At 39.5% G+C, this 21,742-nt stretch overlaps 1 protein-coding gene across 2 annotated transcripts in view; it reads left to right on the top strand.

Annotated features, from left to right (window-relative positions):
- The first annotated feature begins 555 nt into the window (after positions 1-555).
- The window catches only part of GRB14 (growth factor receptor bound protein 14), a 117,871-nt gene continuing 96,684 nt past the window's right edge, over positions 556-21,742 (top strand). Inside the window, exons 1-2 of one of the 2 annotated variants that reach the window (XM_023259399.2) lie at positions 556-897; positions 2,187-2,319. In XM_023259399.2, the coding sequence (XP_023115167.1) occupies positions 707-897; positions 2,187-2,319 (324 nt within the window). In that variant the 5' untranslated portion in view covers positions 556-706. The remainder of the gene's footprint in view (positions 898-2,186; positions 2,320-21,742) is intronic. The other variant, XM_023259398.2, reaches the window with a different exon arrangement.

Genomic DNA, 21,742 nt, shown 5'->3' with positions numbered 1-21,742 from the left:
CCCGCCCCGTCTAGGGCTGCAGGAGTGGAAGACAGGCACGTGGGGAAAGACTGGGGTAAACCTAGCCCCATGGCCCCTGGCCTCCTGGCACGGTGGGGCCTGTCATGGCGGCCCAGCTACAGCTTAGGTGATCTCAGAGCAGGAAGAAAGGAAGGGTCTGGGGGTCAGCGCCTCCCAGACCCCGGCCCCGCCTGTGCTCCGCCGGGCAAGCCCCGCGGGAGCGCCGGCTCACATGGGTCCCCGCCTCCAGCGGCGCGGGCCCGCCCTGACCCTGGGCTCAGCCTCGCGCTCGGGCGCCCACCTGGGGAGGTGGCGGCCGGGCCTCGCGCGCGGGCAGCCGAGGGCCGAGTGCGGGCCGCGGGACCTCCGCCAGCGCCCCGGAGCGTCCCGGACCGGGTGCGGGGCCCGCCCGGCGCCCGGCGCCCTCCCCGCCCCCTCCGCGCCTCGCCCCGCCGCCCGCGGCCCCCACCCATCGGCCGCTCCTCCCCTCTCCCCACCCTCCTCCTCCGCCCCCTCCCCTCCCCCGCCGCCTCGCCGACTGCTCGGCCGCGCGTCTGAGCCGCCCGGGCCCGGAGCGCAGGCGGCGAGGCCACCGCACCTGCAGCGCGCTCGGGCTGCCAAGCAGCCGCCTCGCCTCCCGCCGCCCGGCCTCCCTCTCCCCCAGCGCCGGGTCTCCCGTGACACCCGAGACCCCCGGCCGACGACAATGACCACTTCCCTGCAAGATGGGCAGAGCGCCGCGGGTAGGGCGGCTGCCCGGGACTCGCCGCTGACCGCCCAGGTGTGCGGCGCTGCCCAGGGGAGGGGCGACGCCCGCGACCTGGCGCCTGCCCCCTGGTTGCAAGCGCGGGCGCTCCTGCCCCCTCCGGACGGGACCCGCGGCTGTGCTGCAGACAGGTAGGCAGCCCTCCGAGGGCGCGGGGGAGTGTCCTGGGTTGGCAGCCGGCTAGGGGCTGAGGAGGCGGTCCTAGGGGGTGAGCCATGTGCCCAGAGCTGGGCCAAGTTTGTGAAAGTCTCTGAAGACAATTCCCTTTAAGCTGGCTTCTACCGGCTCGGCAGGACATTGCGATCTCCCAGCGCCTTATAAATAGCATCACCGTTTCATTGAGAGCTCCTGGTCTCTCTCACCTCTGCCCATCGGTGTGAACTAGGAGGCCAGGCTGGCCACCCCACTTCCTTTCTTCGTGGCCCTGCACTGAAAACAAAACAAAACAAAACAAACAAACAAACAAACAAACCCCTAATCCTTTTTATTTTATATGTTTAAAAAATCGGAGCATAAATGAATTCACCTCCCACATAGAATCTTACAGCGACCCTGGAGAGGCAAAGCACGGATTGACATTTGAGCAGTCTTGCTGTTCAGCAGGAAAGAATAGAGGCTTTAAAAGGTTTCCCAATCTCCATAGCATTCAGCACTAAGTGCCTTTAGAGTTCACAGTTTTGCACATACTTCAGGAAAGAAAAAGACTGCAACAATACAAAAATCTGTAGTCCTTTATATTCATACATTTAAATGGTACTTCTCCCCCCAGATTTTCAAAGTGCTTCAACTTCACTGAAGTTAAAATTACTCCGCAGTGGACTAGAGTACATTTATACTAGCAAGTTCTATTCACTTACCTCTTCAAAAACACTGCCTTGCGGTTTAGTATCTATAAGCACTTGAAAAATCAACAGACTGTGTGTGGGCAACATTGTGAATGAAATTTGAAGTGAGATGAACCACAGCTATAATTAATAAACCATAACTTCCAAAAGTGATTAGTGAAATAGCATAGGGATGAATTCACTAAATGTTTGTAGACTTGGTCAATTTAATGGATGCATAAAAATGTCTAACTTCTCAGGATGGTTTTTGCATCAATAATTATATAGTATTTCAGCCTCAGGAAAATTATCAAAAGTGCTGGAAATAGGCTTTCTATGCCTGGTAATTTTTTTTTTAAGGCAAAAAAAAAAAACACAAAACGATAGGAATACTATAGAAAATTCATTTATATCAATTAACATATTTTATTTTGACCCACAGAAAGTACATCACAGATCTTTGCTGTACATTTTATATAATATTAGTGTTATCACAGAGTGGTACATGTTGGCCTTAACTTCTTAATCCTGTCAGCAATTAAATTTTACATTCATTCCGCTTTATGTAAATTACATCCTATGTTCTCTTGGTGTAGGAGAAAAAAGAAAGATCTTGATGTTCTGGAAATGCCATCTATTCCAAACCCTTTTCCTGAGCTATGCTGTTCTCCATTTACATCTGTGTTGTCAGCAGGCCTGTTTCCCAAAGCAAATTCAAGGAAAAAACAGGTATGCATTTAAAAATTTTTAATTCAAAAATCTTAGGAGCTCTAAATCCATACAGTTTTTAAGGTATTCAGTAATTTGTAATATTAACAAAGGATTAGTATGGTCTATTTTAAATGACTATTGGCTGACAAAGTTTTTGGCATCATTTTCCTTTAAGGCCTTAGTTTTCACAGCTATATAATGGGCATGTTAAAAGTTACCTACTGAGCTTTTAGGATGGGTTAAATGAGAGAATATATATAAAGTACAGAGTCTGGGAGCTGTTGTTATTTACAGGGTAGCTGGGGAGAGTTATATATGATAATAGATTATCAATTTTTAGTCAGAAATTGGAGGAAGGCAATGGTATTGGGGTAAGAAACAGATTGGTTGATTTCTTTAATACCTTCCATAATCTTCCAATTTGCAACCCAAGCAACCTCACTTACTAAAGGAGAGTGGGATAGTGAATCTGTGGACTCCTCAGTGAACCAGTGAATTCCTCAGTTTGGAGGCTTCTGGGTGCAGAAGGCAGATGATGACTTCTTAGTAATAATTAGAAGATGGACTTTTTTTTATTTACTTATTTATTTTAATGTTTGTTTATTTTTGAGAGAGAGAGACACACACAGAGCACGAGCAGGGGAGGGGCAGAGAGAGAAGGAGATGCAGAATCCAAAGCAGGCTCTAGGCTCTGAGCTGTCAGCACAGAGCCCTATGCAGGGCTCGAACCCAAGAACGACACTGGACCTTAGTCGGACGCTTAACCGATTGAACCACCCAGGCGCCTCAGAAGATGGACTTTATTTTATATGATTTTGCTTTCCTTTTCAGTTTCTAGTTTGAGACTGACTTAGGCAAATTAGATTTCCAGGACCAAACAACTATGGAGAGAGATCCTTAATGACTATACATTTGGAAAAAAAAAAAAAAATCAATGTTTCCTAGAATAATCCCGTCTCTTCTTAATATACTCCCTCCCAATTTTGAATTAGCAAAACAAAGAGAGGCTTCACTAGGCAAAATGTACCTTGTTCTTGCGGGGATAGAAGCAATAAATTTAAACAGTCAGATGTTTGCAGTGAGGAGACGGATAGTAAGTGGAGAAAAGACAGTTGACCATTTCCCTGCATCTATTGTTCTCTTTCCTTTTTTTCTGCACTTTTACTTCCTGTGATGGGTTCAGTAATGTATGTTTACAGTTTTAGGAGTGAAGGAAATACCCTAGGAAATAGATGAGTTCTTGATAACATAAAGCGATAATAGAGACAGTAGGGAAGCATTCCATGGACTGTTGGGTTTTGATGGAAGTCTGGTATAACAAGGCATATATATATATATATATATATATATATATATATATATATATATATATATATATAAATTTTTTTTTTGATGGGGGCGGTTTGAAGTTTAATTGGTGCATGTGCTTTTTGGAAAAGGACTGGAGAAAGTGGGAGTAAATATTCCCGGAGCAGAGGTATGTTCTCAATTAGAGACTTTGATGGGGGAGGCAAGTCCTTAAGTGGGCGGGACTGTGACTTTGGATGAGGAGATGAACAAGGAGGAGATTCTCGAGAGCTTTATTATCAGGATGAGTTTTAAAGTCAGAGCTCAAGAGAAAAACAGCACCCCCCCTGAAATATCTGGGCCTTTTAAGAGCTTGGCTTTCAGGTCAGGATATAAGATGGGAAGATGGGTGATAGATTTGACTGTGTGTCATGATGGTGGAAAAATTGATTCTGGATTGCCTGTGGGATCCAGAATGGGAAAAGGAAACGCCCGATGGTGACATAATAGTCAGCTAGGGAATTTGATAGGTTATTTCCCTATTAATAGAGCGCCCTCTGTGTTTCTTGCACCAATCTAGGCCCTGGGGGACTGAGCTAAGCAAAAATGTCATGCAAAGGGTGTTTACCATGATGGGGCTTGGATTTGAGGTTGGGTTATGACTTTGGAGTTGAACAGAAGAAGGGGAATAGAGAGAGAGAGGTCTGGGCTTACTCTCACTTTAATTTTGAGAATTAATGCTGGGAGAATGCCTGTGTCTGAGAGATGTTGATGGGGCAAGGTTTGTTTTGAATAAAGAGGAAATATATTAATAGAGGGAGAAAAAAAAGAGAGCATGGGTACAGGTGTTAGGGTCAGGTCAGGGTGTGCCCTAAGTGTATGCAGTTATCATCGTAGGGTAAGACATCTTGTCTTGGTGAATGACAACATTTTTTTGGATCAGGTTTAGCAAATTGCAAAATGGGAAAAGGGTGCTATGTTACTATTGACTCCGGCTGGTTTCCTGCTCTGGCCTTGTGTCCTGTTTCCACAGTGACCTTCTGAGAGAGCACTGCACCCACACAGACAGCTGTGCTGTTTCATGAACAGAGCGTTCTGGCCCGACTCCTGGAGACCAGTCCCAGAGAGGTGTTCCCACCTGAGAAGGGCCCAGCATGCTGATCTCTTCCTTTGCTCAAGGGTTGGGATCTCTCTGAAGAGAAGGCTGTCCCAAAGTTGGGGAAGAGGAAGGTTTCTTTTTACATTCTTTTATGTTTTCCACCTACGCTTTGCATTTAGAACGGATCCTTTGTTTTTATTCCTTTGTATATGCTCGGTTCTTTGGACTGAGTGTTGCTTTGGGAACAGATGACTCTATGTCAGTAATTCCCCAAGCTCAATATCTTTGTGACACAGATTACCCTTTTACTAGATGGTATTTCTGGCCCGATTATCTCTGACCTTCACTTGAGATGATGTAAATGACTGGATGTGGTAGGTTTCCATTGACTGTTATTTACGGTTGACACATTGCAGGAGCCCTGGGTCTCTTCTCTTAATATTTTCTCTTTCATTTGTTTGGCTTACCCTTGCCAGTCATTTTAGCAATTCTTTTCTCCCTGTAGAAAAAGTGTAGGATTGCACTTGTTACTTACGAATAATTGACCAGAAAGTTTGAAAGAATCTAGACTAGAAATGTTGAATTTCATGTGGTCTTTCAAAACCAGAGTCAAAAATCATTTTACACACTATATATATATACACACATATATATATGTGTGTGTATATATATATATATGTGTGTATATACACATATATATGTGTATATATATATATATGTGTGTGTGTGTGTACATATATAATATACTTTTTTTTTAACAATTTGAGACACCTACATAATGCATAAGTGGTAAAGTGTATTGAAGCCCAAATAGGATATGCTTTATCTCTGTTTGATAATAAAATGTCTCAAAGTATACAATACTGTAGGCTTTCAGTATTTTTATTGTAAAATAAGAGCTGGAATGAGATAGAATATGGATTCTTTATTCTCTCTCCTTTTTATAATGCTGTTCAGATATATTGCCTGGGCATATTTCCTTGTGTTTATCAATAAAGCAGATTCCTTTATACACATAGTCCAGAAAAATTACTTGTAATTTAAACTTTATATTAAAAGTGACTTAACTTATGGTTTAAATTTCTCTTTTTCTTCTATTTCTTTTTTTAATGTATACTTATTTATTAATTTTTTTAAGCATTTATTTATTTTTGGGAGAGAGAGAGAGAGAGAGAGAGCATGAGCGGGAGAGAGGCAGAGAAAGAGAGTCAGACACAGAATCTGAATCAGGCTCCAGGCTCTGAGCTGTCAGCACAGAGCCCGATGCGGGGCTTGAACTCATGAGCTATGAGATCATGACCTGAGCAGAAGTCAGACGCTCAACCGACTGAGCCACCCAGGCGCCCCTGTGTATTTATTTTGAGAGAGAGAGAGCATGCACATGCACACATGTGTACATGAGCGGGGGAGGGGCAGAGAGAGAGGGAGTGAGAATCCCAAACAAGTTCCATGCTGTCAGTACAGAGCCTGACGTGGAGCTGGATCCCCTGAACCGTGAGATCATGACCTTGGCCTAAATCAAGTGTCAGAGGCTTAACTGACTGAGCCACCCAGGCGCCCTCTTCTATTTCTGATTGAAATTTACCAGGAAATCATCCCTTAGCACTTACTGTTTGTAGAAAGGGAAATAATAAGAGATCATTAGCCCTTACAGAAAAATTAGTTCTTGTCTTGGGTTTGTTTACTGTCAGGTGATTTTTCTGCTCATACTCAGCTTGTGTAGCAGGCCTGGTTAATTGCTTCCCAGGACTTTGTAGTATAACTTATTCAACATAAAGTATCTGAAGATTTTAAAGATAAAAAGACACCTATGAAAAACTGTGTTATGGAATGTTTGAGCTGGAAGAGAACTTTGAGATCATCTAGTGGACAGATTAGTAAATTGAGGCAAAGAAATGCTGTGTGGCTCACGGTACACAGCAAGGACCAACAATTGCATTTCTTGAGGCCTTAAAGGGTCTTTTTTTAGGAAGGCACAATTTCCGCAGAAGTCGAGGACCATAAGAGTAGCACAAGGAATAAACATGCCAGTGTTGTTGGTTATAATCGCTTATAATACCAGAGCAGGGGTGACGGTACCATTGGTTAATACTCATTTAAGGACCTAGATTTTTGTTTTTTCCTTCTTCAACTATAACTATTTCTTTGTGTTTTTATCCTCTAGCTTTCTTCTCCGTCTTACTTGATATGATCAAATAATTGGCTTATCACCAACTAGGATTTATTGGTATTACTAATAACCAGCTTTTGTATGTAGTTTACAGCCCACAGAAGAGTGCCAAGAAGTGGTCTGATATCCACATTTTATGATTTTTTAAAAAGTGCAAAAACCAGAAATGATTTGCCCATGCTCCCACAGTTGAAATAAAGGGAGATCAAAAAGAATATTGGTTGTGAATGTTTTTGCACCTTACCAAACTGTTTCTGATCTATTCTGTATTGAGTTAAGCCTTTTTGTACATCTGAGAAAAACAAAAAATATCTTTCAAATAATTAAGAAATTATTTTTCCATGTGTTCTGCCTTTGATTTCTTTTTTCTCTCTCATATCAGGGACTATCAAAAGACAAGTTCATCTCTCCCCAAATTATAGGGTCTCTGATGTCACTCCTTTGTGATGCGAGTAATTAACCCAATTTGCATAGTTCTGTAGGAATCTTGGTGTGGCTGCTACATTAACCACACTCTTCTATACTCATTTCTCCAATATTCACGGAAGTAGAGAGCAATAAGTTATGCTCTCATATTCCCATTTTCCACGTTCAGTAATTATAAAGATTTTGCGTCATTTACTTCATCTATTTCTTTTTTAATTTTTTATCGTCTTTGTTATAAATCCTGAACATCTTCTCATTGAATCCCCACCTAGTTTTGTATGCATCTCTGAAAAGTACATTTTCTATATAATCAAAATGCCATTATTCGCTAACAAAAATAACAATAATTCCTTGGTATCGTTTAAAACCATTCATAATCTAATTGTCTCAGTTGGAATGACACATGAAATCTCCAAATTATAAACTGGTTATATTTCAAAAGTCCTTAAATTAGCTCTTTGGAAATTTAAATTCATTTTCAGATGGAAACAGCATCATAAGTCGTATTTAGGTACCCCCAGGCCATTTTACAAAATCCCAGTTAATGTGAAATGAAATGCAAATATCTTCTATATGCAGAAAAAAATAATAGAAACAATACTTGCTCCTATTAGGGTTTCAAGCAAATATGTCTTTCCAACAGCAATTTGCTACTTCTGAATGTTGGCACTTGATGAATATCATTTTTCTTGGGAGGAATTTGAGAGTACACAGATCTTTGTAGCAAATCTGAAGCAGGCTTTAGAGCAGTGCTTCTCAAAGGGTAGTCACTGGACCACCTTCCTCAGAATCAGCAGGGATGCTTGTTAAAAATGTTGATACTCAGGCCTTTTATAAAACCCACTGAATAATAATGTCCTGGTGAAGGACATAAGGGTTTGACTTTTTTTTCTTCTCTTTGACATATATTTGGAAAATCACGGGTATTCTTATTCCCTGTCACTTTTAGACTGTCGGGCAATCTGACCTTTCAAAATTGTGGACAATTTCATTTAGTTGAGAAAAAGTAGGAATATTACAAATGGACTTTAGTTGTTATTTTATCCAGGTATTGATTGTTTGGAGGAAACAGCCTCACATGAACTAGCCTGAAAGGTTATGTTATAGTATCTGCAGGCCAAAAGTTCACTGATTTCATGAGAGATCAGAATCGGGGAGTAGAAAGTCAGCAAAAATCAAGGCAGACACTTTCTTCATTCTCTCTCTTCTGTTCTTCCACAAATACAGCACATAACCTCTGCTTCTTCTATGTCCATTTCCTCTCACATTTCTCTGCAATCTTGCTTGTCTTGATGGCACATCAGTGCACATGGCCCCAAATGGCCATCTCTTTGGAATAAATCTTTCCTCCCATTTGTGGTTTAGCACTTGGTAAGTGACTGGAGTCTACATCTGGAGAAAGCTGTTAGCCCAGTGTGCCCAGCTCTTTATTCAGTCAGCTGTGGCCAAAGGGACACAAGAACGTGGACCACTGCTCAGCAGTTTGTGGGAACAGTTTTGTGGGCAAGAAGTCCAGCTTCAATGGGTATGGCATATGAAGGTGGGAGAAAAACAGTGGACAGCTAGTGCCCCAGGGAAAACAAGACCTCAAACAAAAAAACAGTGGACACAAAATCAAATTCTTACTGTATCCTTATGATATATGGTGATTTACCAGTTCATTTGGCTAACTGACCTAGACAATTTACAGCGTCTGCTTCTTTCCTTCAGTTCACTTAATTCAGTTGAAGCATATTTACTTGACCGTGGTTTCAGTTCATGCCACCCTTGAGTTATGCTTATCTTGCTTGGCCATTGTCTTGTGCTTGCATTTTAGCCTCTGATGACAGGAGCTACCGACACAGGATTCTCCCTACTTCATGCTAGTTACTTTCATTTATAACAGAAGACAGCTGTCTCTTCCTATTTTAAAACTTAAATCTCCTAGCAGATCTGCTTGTCAAGGTTTTATTTCCAGTTTGAAGGTTGCCTCTAATTTTTGGTGAAATTGCAGGGTACATTTGCAATCCAACCTTTATCTGCAATATGGGTCTTATTTTTCACTTCTCTGAAAGCTCAGCTTCTGGTTTATTTTTCCCTAGGGGCATATATTATGTTCTGTCAACAGAAGGAAAATTGGAGCCATTCATGGTTCAATATAAATGTGGATCTTAATTAATATAAAGAAGCTTTCTGCAGTCTTGTGGATGTTGCTTTTAAACATGTCAGCTTATATAGAAGAGTGAGAAATTCCATTGTGTAAGAATACACTGATGTGTATTTGAGCAGGGATAGGCAGACTTGGGCATTGTCCTTTTGGCACTCCGTTTAAGGGATAGCTCAGTGGAGAACCCGGAAATGGCCACAAGTCTTTACCAAGGCAAGGGAGCCTTTCAGAATCAATTTAGGAGAGAAGTAGGAGAACTGATATAGGGAGAGCATCTTTTACTTCTTTTCCTTCCCTTTGGCTCCACTCATTTAGCATTTTTTCAAAGCCACAGAGAAAATAAACATAAATAGGAATATTAGTATTCTTTTTTTTTTTAAAGATTTTATTTTGAAGTAATCGCTACACCCAATGTGGGGCTCAAACTTAAACCCCAAGATCACGAGTTGCATGCTCTACCAACTGAGCAGCCAGGTGCCCTGGGAGGATTAATATTCTTAACTAGTTTACCAATGCATGTACCTATTCCAAAAGCTCATTTATAAGTGGGCTGTTTATTCACATATATTTGTCTGATGTAATGTTACATGTGGTGGTGAGGTTGTTAGGGAGTCAGTAACAATTTTTAACCCATAATAGTTCCAAAGTATGGTACATTTACAGCATCCTGGGTGCCATTTTTAATATTGTTTCTGTGGAAAGATAGGAGACAGTATGACATGATTAAAAATATTGGACCAGAAACCTGCAAACCTAGTTTTTAATAATATCCTGCTGCTGCTCAGTGATGTGATATAAGCCTATTGCCCATACTTTCTGGGCTTTGTGAGTGCTACCCTTTTATTCTATTCCTAGAGCAAATGATTCTGGTGGCTCTTAAAGTACAGGATGACTCCTTGTAGTAGATACAGGAGTCTTAGGAGGTTCCTTTGGTCCCACTGGCCCCAGAAGTTTCCCATCAGCCTTTGTTCAGATCTTCCCATATGGTCACCACACCTCCTGTGATATAGAGCACATTGGGTGTCATGCGACAAGGGGCACAGGAGCCACATTTATAGAAATGATAGGGGCAGGAGGGGCTAGCTAAACTGGAAATTGCACGGCAAAGTCAAGGTCGAAATAGTAGAAACAGAGTCAGAAGGGGCCATATCTGAGAGGCGCCAAGTTAGGTGGTGAAGTTATATTGAAACTTAGAAATAAGGATATGAAATGAGATGCGAAACATTTGAGGGTGGCATAGGTCCAATGTACCTGGTTCTGCTTGGCTTGAAGGGTTGAGGTGGTCATAACCTTTAAGTCCTTCTCCAGGTTCTTCTTGCTCCACCCTCAAGTAATCCATTTGGTTGCTCAAGCCAAAATCAAGGAGACCTCTTTCTGGTCTTATGTCAAGTACTGCTACATATTTCCCAAAATATACTTGAATCCGTGAACTTTTTTCCATCTTCACTGTTGCCATCCCAGCTTCAGCCACTGTCTTCTCACATACTGGAGGCTCATAAATGGCCTTTGTGCTTCTATTTTAGTCTATCTGGGTACATTCTTCATACATTTGTTAGAAGTGATCTCTTAGAAATGTGGATCACACTGGGGCACCTGGGTGGCTCAGTTGGTTAACGTCTGACTCTTGATTTTGGTTCAGGTCATGATCCCAGGGTTGTAGAATTGAGTCCCGTGTCAGGCTCCACGCTGAGTATGGAGTTTGCTTAGGTCTCTCTCTCCCTCTCCTACTCCCCCACTCCTTCTGCCCCCTCCCCTGCACGCCCTCTTTCTCTCTCTCTCTCTCTCTCTCAAAAAAATGTAGATCACATCATGTCACTGCCTGATTGAAAACTTTGTGATAGATTAGCATGAAATTCAATTTTGTACCTTGGCCTACAGGATTCTACATGATTTGACTTCTGTCTACCTCTTAAATCTCATCTGCATTCTACATTTTGTTGATTATATTGCGGCCACGGCACAGGGACCTTCCTACCTGTTTGTGAATATGGCATCTTTTATTCTACCTCAGAGTGTTTGGCCTTACTGTTTTTTTCTGCTTGGAACCTCTCTTCCTGGCTCTTTACATAGCTGACTCCTCTTTATTCTTTAGGTAGGTCTCAATATAAAATGACTTATCAAGGAGGCCTTTTTGACTGGACTATCTAAAGTGTTCCTTCACACTTGTTTTCTTATTTTATTTTCCCCCACCACGCCACCACATTTTCCAGTGCATTTCATTGGCTTTACTTAACATAATATGAATTGTTGCATTTATCTATTTGGTCTAATTATTTATTGTTTTTCCTTCCAGATGGAATATCTTACATTCCTAGTTCTTGGGTTCTTTCATTAAAAGAACGAATGAGTAAATGGATTATTAAAGACAAATAGTTCAAATACATTTTAACAAATTGTATTTGACGTATTTATTCTAGTGGTGATCGATTATCTTCCTCCTCTTCATCAAATTTAAAACATTTTCTAATTCTATAAATAGTTACACATAGGAAATTTTGGTCATATGTAACAAAATTTATGGATATATTTCTGATTTGGTACATTATTCTTATTTAGTGAGATTGTAAGTAAAAAGTATTTGGTGGATTGCAGTATACTTTCTTCCAGCTTACTGTGTGTTAAAAATGCCCACGTTAGAAAAAATTAAATGGGAATACCAATTTGGCTTATAATATGAGTCTGTCAGAACAAGGGGTAGTAGGTATTAGCAGATGTTTTAATTATTAACATTTATATCACTAGTGGATGACTTGGGCCAGTGCTCATGATGTAGAAATGCAGAGACATGTACCCCTTGAATGTATAAAATTTACCAAGGGATGTGCAAACTCACAGAGTTAAGAGAATTAGTTACTGGATCCTCATCTTCCATATGTACTTCTTAAAACTTACCTTTCTGAGAACCCACCTGTGTTCATAATAACATTTTCACCTGGTGTATTACCCTGGGGCATGTAAACCTCCAGGGCATCACACATAGGGAAAGCTTCCTTTAATGATTAATCAAAGCACCACAAATCAGAAAGAGCTCCTGTCTTTTTGTGTCTTAAATCAATTTCTGTTAAGGAGAGACATGGTGGGAAATGAGGAATTGGGGTAGTGGTGAGATGTTCTGAATTCAGATATATGATTGTGTGATGGGACTGATAACAATTTTCATTTTTTTATTTTCAAGGATTTTTTTTAAAAAGTTTATTTATTTTGAGAGAGAGAGAGAGAGAGAGAGAGAGAGAGAGAGAGAGAGAGAGAGAATCCCAAGCAGGCTTTGTGCTTGATCCCACACATGGTGAGAGATCACGAACCAAAACCAAGAGTTGGTCCCTTACCCACCTGAGCCACACAGGTGCCTCTATCATAAAATACTTGAATATTTTCCACTTTCTTTTAATAACAAATACACTGGCTGTTAGACTAATTTTTTAGTGTATATACATCATTTGTTTTCATTAAAATCATAAGAAATATTTATCATGATGAATATTACAATTAATGGAGCTATTGCTAATTTTATACCTGTTTTTATTTAATTACATCCCAAAGCTAAAAAGGTAGAATGTACACTTAACACAATTACCAGAGAATTCCATGTTCTTAGCACTTTATCATACACTTAGAGCTCTTAGTTCTATATTTTAATTTTGACTGTATTCAGCTATTTCTTTTATAAGATATAATCTATAATTAATTTTCAGTGTTTTTTTAATATTTTTTTCTCAGAATGCATATTGATACCTTTATTTGAGTTGAAAAATAAAGTTGGATTTTATCTGATAGAATATAAGTCTGATTTGGCTGACTGATTTGAGAGTGACGACTATCTTTTCCAATTATATGGTTGACATTTTCCTTAAATTGAATAAACTAAATTTACAGCCCTAAACTTTGATGAAAATGTATTTAAAGCACATTATAAGATAATGGCATTTTTATTTAAAAAACTGGAAAGAAGTCATGCAAAAGCCTCACTGTTATGTTTGATTGGCCAAGGTGTAATAAAATTAGCACTTTCCCCCAAATTTTTCTGAGTATATTAGTTTTAACAATTTAAGTGAGAAAGTAACATATCATTAATCTTGGGTAATCTCATTGATTGATAAACTATTTAGAAATTGAGAAAGGGAATGAATCTGATTAATAATGAATCTTTTTCAAGTCCGATAGTTTTCAATTCATTGTTTTCAGTTACATTATAAAAGCCCTAATTGATTTATTGGATGATGTATCATTAAAAATGAATTTTAGGGGCCCCGGGGTGGCTCAGTTGGTTAAGCATCTGACTTTGGCTCAGGTCATGATCTCACTGTTCATGGGTTTGAGTCCCGTGTCGGGCTCTGTGCTGACACCTAAGAACGTGGAGCCTCTTTTAGATTCTGTGTCCCTCTCTCTCTGCCCCTCCCCCGCTCACACTCTGTCTCTCAAAAATAAAATAAACATTAAAAAAGAATGAATTTTTAGCTCAGATGAAATTCAAAGATTGACATTGCTTTCTACCACATCTGCACTGTCTTTTCTCCGTTACCCAACTTACTTTTTCTCTCTGGAACTTAGCATCTGGCATTTTATATGTTCACACATATATGTGTTTATTCTCGGTCTTTTCCCACTAGAACAAGTCCCTGTAAGAGACTTCATTTTATGTATTCCATCTCCAGCAGATAGAACAATGCCTGGCACTTAATAGGCCTTCAATAAATTTTGCTGGGTCAAAGAATAAATTCATGAATTAATGAATGGGGAAGACACAGAAGAGGTGGTTATTATTAAGTGAAGGAGTGAGGGAATATTTGGGAACGTACTAATACTTCAATATAATGGATAAAGAATTTGCAAGGAAACTTAGAAAAGTGAACTTTTGTAACTGGGAGGGGTCCGATATTGTTAGATGTTAACAAGGTCTGAATCAGGATAAACGTTTGAGTATTGATTTACCACTCTTAGCACATTCTAAATTTGGATTACCCGTGCTCAGAATAAGTTCTGTTCTTTGTCTGTTTGGTCCCCTTGTGAGCGTGTTCAGTCTCAACCAGCCCATGTGCGCCAGTTAAAAAGCACGTATACTTTATGGGGCTGAGTCCAGTAAAAGCTTTTCAATCAACCCACATTCATAGTGGAAGATTACTTTCATTCTTGGGAAGGGTGACATATGTGTGTGAAGCCCAGTATTCAGATGAAAGGAGCACTTTGGTATTATTTAACTGTGTATTGGCAAGACTTGAGCCAGTATCTAGTTTCTCTTTAGAGACATTTTGCATTATATTACAGTACTCTTACTGTGCTGTGCCAGGGAAATTAAGATCAGCTGGAACACTCTGTAGGTCATTGGCTTGGAATCTCAGGGCACTGGGAACTTGATGTTTTGTTTTAATGACCTCATTTAGGCTGAACCTGTCTTTGTCCCAAAAGCATAAGGGCCTCTTTACAAAACCATGTCTGCACCTTGGGAAATATATGGGAAAGGTTTAGAGAAAAGTGACTAAATATTTGAAGGCATTGGGTCAACCTCCATGTACAGGGTACTTGATAAATGACTCATTAGTTAAGGAAGATGAAGAGGATGTATTATTCAAGTCCCTTCAACATTGTTGTAGCCATCAAATTCCAGGATGTCTGAAACATACTTTGAAGGTTGAAGAGGGTATCTTTAAGAAAAATTAAAGGAAGAAGTGTTTACAGGTCTTGTAGCAGTTCATGGGACTTGGTCTCTGGCAGATGCTTTCTGCAGAGATTTCCATAGGATGTCACTCTTGTGGAATGAAGCACCTCCTCCATATTTTTCAAAGTGGGAGTATATGATGCGTGTATGCATATGGGGTGTGTGAGGACTGTGGGAGGGCCATATGGGAAGTTGCATGATAAACATGGAACACCTTTTTGGAACGATCATTTTAATTGAAAATAGGGGGAAATATTCTTATATTAAAATCAACCCTCCTGTTTTTATGAGCAGAATGCACAACTTACGTGAATTTTTAAGAACAAAGTTAATACCTCAGCGTCATTGCCTACCCAGAGATGGCAAGGGCTGTGTAAGTTGCTTTCTTTTGCACCTTCAGTGGTTCTGGTGGAAAAATTTGAAAAACACTAATGTTGTTTTCAGTTTTTGTGGGAAGTGACTTTTTGTAATCCTCAGGAGGTTTGGTTATCAACTGTCTTTTCCTTCCCAGCACTTCTCTAACCAAACTGCTTTCTCCCTAAAGCTTCTCTGATTTCATTGGTACCTGTATCATGAATATTGAGGAGATTGGGTTGTTAAACATTTGAGTGTGTTTTCTATTGTACTTTCCGGCAGCTTGGCAGGAAGTGGCTCTCACTGAAGTCTCTGAAGACCACCCTATTCTGAAGACCTTTGTTAGTGCTTATTTTGATATCCCAGCAGTTTGGGGCATTTTTAACTACTCTTCACTTCTTGTAAATTTTCTTGACTTCTACCTTTTATAGGCCTCTGTCCTAGGATCTCAGTGTTGGTTTCCTTCAGGTTTTAACCTAGAACTTTTTGTTTTCTTTTTAGTTTCATTTTATTGCTTGGGTAATCTCATCTCCTCCCATGGCCTCAACCGCAATATATACATATAAATCCAGACTATTTATCCTGGACTGTCTGCTGGATATCTTCAGTTATACAGTCTATCGACATCTCAAACTTTGCATATTCCAAACTGAATTAATACTTTTCCTCTTCAACATGTTCCTTCTGTGTCTTCCTTCATTGGGAGTGGCATAGTCTACTCATACTAGAAGTCAAAAATCTTAGTTCTTAGTCCCCTCACTATTCCTCTCCTCATCTGATTGGTTACAAAGTCCTCTTGGAAAAACAACTCTTGACTTTATTCTGTGTTAGGTGCCCTGCTTTGAGAAAATCTCCCAGGTCAGTTCTGTTGCATTATCAGTCTGTTTACTTATCAGTGTTCTGCTCTCCAGGAAGCTTCTCTAGTGGCAGCAAGAGCCAAGTCTGCCTTGGACATCAGCGCATTTCCAGACCTTAGCATCGCGCCTGCCACATCATAGGTCCACTGTAAATACTTGAATGAGTACATGGTTCGGATGGCACTTTTACCCAAAGTAGGATTCATTTCTAAATTATCTGATAGATGATCATTCATATAGTCTCCTTTAGCATTTTTAATGATGATAAGTTTGTTTTGCTGTGAGCAGTAAAATCCCTATACAAATGCCCTCTTATGAACTGCACGTAAACCAAAGTTGTATATAATTTGTTAGAATAAAATTTAATTGTTTTATTTTTTGTAGGATTTTACCTTTCCCTATTTAATTCTTAATTTTGATCCATTATCCCAACATGTCAAGATATTATCGAATTGTGTTCTTTTATTACAGTAATTGTCCCTCTCAGCTTTGCTTCATATCACTTCGGAATAGATGACATTAATATCTTCATTCGAGAATGAGCAATGAAACTTGCCACGTTAACCTGCCCTCAAGGATACTAGTGGATTAGTCAATACTTTGAGTTTTCTTAACATGTTGCTAAACCATTCAACCAATATTTATTGAGTGTCTTCTTTGTACTAGTCATTGTGTTTGGTATATATACAGTCTACTCTTGAACAACATGGGTTTGAACCATGTGGGTCCAACTTACCCAAGGATTTTTTTTAATGTTTATTTTTATTTTTGAGAGAGAGAGAGAGAGACAGAGCACGAGCAGGGGAGAGGCAGAGAGAGAGAGGGAGACACAGAATCTGAAGCAGGCTCCAGGCCCTGAGCTGTCAACACAGAGCCCGACATGGGGCTCAAACTCACAGACTGTGAGATCATGAATGACCTGAGCTGAAGACAGATGCTTAACTGACTGAGCCACCCAGGCTTTTTTTTTTTTTTTTTTTTTTTTTTTGATAAATATAATACAATACTACAAATGTATTTTCTTTTTTTAAAAAAAATTTTTTTTAACATTTATTTATTTTTGAGACAGAGAGAGACAGAGCATGAACAGGGGAGGGACAGAGAGAGAGGGAGACACAGAATCGGAAGCAGGCTCCAGGCTCTGAGCCATCAGCCCAGAGCCCGATGCGGGGCTCGAACTCACAGATCGCGAGATCGTGACCTGAGCTGAAGTCGGACGCTTAACCGACTGAGCCACCCAGGCGCCCCAAATGTATTTTCTTTTACTTATGATTTTCTTAAAAACATTTTCTTTTCTCTAACTTACTTTATTGTGAGCTTCATAGCACATAATACATCTATAAAATATGTGTTCATCAACTGTTTATGTTACAGATAAATCTTCTGGTTAACAGTAGGCTAGCAGTAGTTAAGTTTTAGGAGAGTCAAAAGTTGCACATAGATTTTTGACTGTGTGGAGGGTTGGTGTCCTTAATGCCTGCATCATTCAAGGGTCAATTGTATAATTAAAAAAAAGTTTTTTTTTTAATGTTTATTATTGAGAGACAGAGAGAGACAGAGCATGAGCAGGGTAGGGGCAGAGAGAGAGAGGGAGACACAGATTCTGAAGCAGGCTCCAGGCTCTGAGCTGTTGGTACAGAGCCTGACACGGGGCTCAAACTCACAAGCTGTGAGATCATGACCTGAGCCGAAGTTGGATGCATAACTGACTGAGCCACTCAGGCGCCCCTCAACTGTATAATTTATGTTATCATTCCGGCCTTACTCCATCTGGTCTGTCAGGGCATCACGAGGCATTTCTCAGTTATTCTTTAGACACCAAGATATCTTCAGTTCTAGAAATTCCTTTGCCCTATCAGTATGGAGGCTTGCTTAAGTAGTAAGAACTTAGTGATTATTAGTATTATCAGTAATATTTATTCAGCTTTTGCTATGTACCAGGTGCTGTGCTAAGAAGATAGTAAGTTTTATAACATCCTCTTTTCCCAATATATCAGTGAGGTAGACACTATCATCATATCCACCTTAAAGTGGAGGACATTTAGGTTTAAGAAATATGATAATATTTGATCAAAATTACATAGCTGGGAAGTGACAGAGGCAGGATCTAAACTCAGACTGCCCTATGATGGTGAGATATACAGAATCCTGGAAACCCTTTTTTGCTTGCTTCCTTCCTTCCTTCCTTCCTTCCTTCCTTCCTTCTTTCTTTCTTTTTTTTTTAACTTTAAAAAACATTCGAAAACAAAAAAAAAAAAAGAATTTTTTAATAGATTAGGCCCATACTATGAATAATATTAAAGGGTACAGTTCTAGAGGTAGGCATTGCTGAGACCTAACTCTTATATGGCGTCACCAATGTGCTTGATGGAACCTAACTAATTCTACGTCGTTCCAAAGGTTCCTTTCACTCAGCATTAGCTCGGACTTGATTAGCTTATTTCCAGGTATATAAAATTGTGGTAATCACGCAAACTTTAAATATAGGAATGCTTTTTCCTTCTTTGAGAAAAACAATTCATCAAAACTGTGAAGACTGTATCCTGGATTGTGGAAGCCCATGCAGTTGTAAGGCAGTCCAACTTCTTTTCCCTTATACTGGTTTCTAAGGGTGCATATAAACTTCCTTTATTTCAGTGATGATACAGTTCGCAAGGTACGTTCAAACGTGTTATAATTTTTATCCTTTTATAAATGGCTGTTGTAAGTATATGAGTGAGTTTTATTTAGTTCTAAAGATGGAAAGAGATAGGGTCAGAGATCAAGAGTTAAATCATACTGTGGTGCATGACAGAGACAGGACTTGAACCCACAGTTTCAAAAATTTTTTTTAAACATTTATTTACTTATTTTAGAGAGACACAGAGAAACAGCACAAGTAGGGGAGGAACAGAGAGAGAGGGAGACACAGAATCTGAAGCAGGCTCCAGGCTCTGAGATATAGCACAGAGCCCGATGCAGGGCTCGAACCCATGAACCACGAGATCATGACCTGAGCCGAAGTCCAGTGCTCAACCGACTGAGAGACTCAGGTGCCCCTTGAGCCCAAATTTTCAGATTTCAGTTCTAGCCCTGAGTACCTAACACAAAATTGATAGGTAGAATTCTATGTAAAAACTGTATATATAAAATACCCCCTTTGTGTACCACAGATTTTTATACAGTGAAACATGAGTTGTGACAGTAATAAAGAGTGTTTTAAACTGCACTTGAGGGGCGCCTGGGTGGCTCAGTCGGTTGGGCGGCTGACTACAGCCCAGGTCATGATCTCACAGTCTGTGGGTTTGAGCCCCACGTCAGGCTCTGTCCTGGGTGCTCAGAGCCTGGAGCCTGCTTCCGATTCTGTGTCTCCCTCTCTCTCTGCCCCTTCCCTGCTTGCTTTCTGTCTCTCTCTCTCTCTCAAAAATAATAAGCAATAAAAAAATTAAAAGTTTTAAACTGCACATGAGTCTCAACCATAATATATTCTGATCTTCCTTTACCTCCAGCGTTTTTCTTGTGTATTGGTGTATTGCTTTCAGGAAATACCAAAAATCCTTTTTATTATTGTTTCAGGAAATGTCAGAAATCCCTATTATTATTTTTTAATTTGTAGGATTTTGAATGATTTTTAGAAACTACCAGGGAAATTGGATCATTTGAAAATCAGGATATATTCTGACTGAAAGAGCTTAGCTGTACTCTGGGGTGTTAAATTAATTTTCATTGACAGACACTTGCCTGGGATTTAATTGAGATTTAGGTTAGTAAAAAACCTGCCTTGTGGCCTAGCGAACAATTGGACAAAGTAGATGAAGTGGAGAGGAAAGTATTTTCTCAACCTTTTTTTCCCCTTGGACAGAAGCCAGGTCACCTACGGAGATTTGGAAGTGAAACTGTCCTGCCAGATATGTCACCATCAGCAAGTCAGACACCCATCATTACAATAAATGCAGGGCTGTAAACATCGGTGCACAGATTACTGGTTTTTGAAGAACAGATTAAAAAATGATTCAGATATTTTGAGATTGAATTAAATTCCTTTTAATAAAAAGAAGTTAGCAATCCTTCACTTAGCAATATGATTACCCTTTAACCTTAGAAAAGTTTTTTTATATAAAATGCTTTAGGGTGGCAATTCTCAAACCTCAGCAGGAATGACACATACCTAGATGATTTGATATAAGTACAGATTCCTGGGCCTCACCCCTGGGGAGTCTATTTCTGTCAATCTGGATTGGGTTTAGATTTAGTTTTTGCTTGAATTTTAACTCGTATTACCTTTAAAAATAGAGTATTTCTATTTTGAAAAGATACAAGCACCCTTAAGTCTGTTGCAGCATTATTTACAATAGCCAAGATTCGGAAGTAACCTAAATGTCCATCAATAGATGAATAGACACAGAAGATGTGGTGTATATATCATATATAGTAGAATATTACGCAGCCATAAAAAGAAAATGTGATCTTGCCATTTATGACAACATGGATGGACCTAGAGGGTATTATGCTAAGTGAAATAAGTCAGATTGAGAAAGACAAATACCATATGATTTTACTCAAAAGTAGAATCTTAAAAAAACCCACAAAATAAATGAATAAACAAACAAAAAGCAGAATCAGACCTATAAACACGGAACAAATCGATGATTGCCAGAGGGAAGGGGTGTAGCATGCATAGCAGAATGGATAGAGATGTTGAATCACTGTATTATACACCTGAAATTAATGCAACATTGTATGTCGACTATACAAAAAATTTTTTAAAAATGTTTTAAAAAAGATGCGTTTGTTGTTTAATAAAGAACCTCTATGGCAATGGCAATTGTCAGGGCTCCATGACTGTAAAAGTGGTTGTTCAAGTCGACCACACTCGGGGGCGCTGTTGAAATAGATTCTTGTCTGTAGTTAGTTCTAAATACAGACAGCAGAGGGGGCATGCTTTAGATGACCCAAAGAACCTGTGACCGATTGTTTTAATATGAATTTTTCTGTTCTGCACATTTTCTATTCTGCATTGTAAATTTATTTCATTTAGACTATTAGAGAAGTATCATTTGTTGAAACAAATGATCTGTTTTAGAAGGGGCCATGTGATTGGTAGTTTTTATAAGTTAATTACATGAAGAAAAATATTTTAATTATGTATTTAAACAATTCTGGTTTCTTTTCACATTTTCACATTATGATTTGAACAGTGGCTCTAGCTACCATCTTTTATAGGTTGGGTTTTTATTTTTAGTTGTAAGAATTAAGAGTCTGATATGCTGAAGGGTTAGTTGATTATAAAACTAGAATTGACAGATGTCTCCTACAGATTGTTTGTTGAATAGAATTCTGTAATATTTTGCCTAAGAATGGAAGATATATGTCATTCCGTCCATATTATATGATTAAAAATTGGAAATGAGTCCCATATCCTAAAATTCTTTTTCTCTTTCCTTCTAGACTTAGTGCATATATAGATACT

The sequence above is a fragment of the Felis catus genome, chromosome C1 (assembly GCF_018350175.1).
Source record: "Felis catus isolate Fca126 chromosome C1, F.catus_Fca126_mat1.0, whole genome shotgun sequence".
Classification (NCBI taxonomy): Eukaryota; Metazoa; Chordata; class Mammalia; order Carnivora; family Felidae; genus Felis; species Felis catus.
This window is presented reverse-complemented; position numbering and strand designations above follow the sequence as displayed.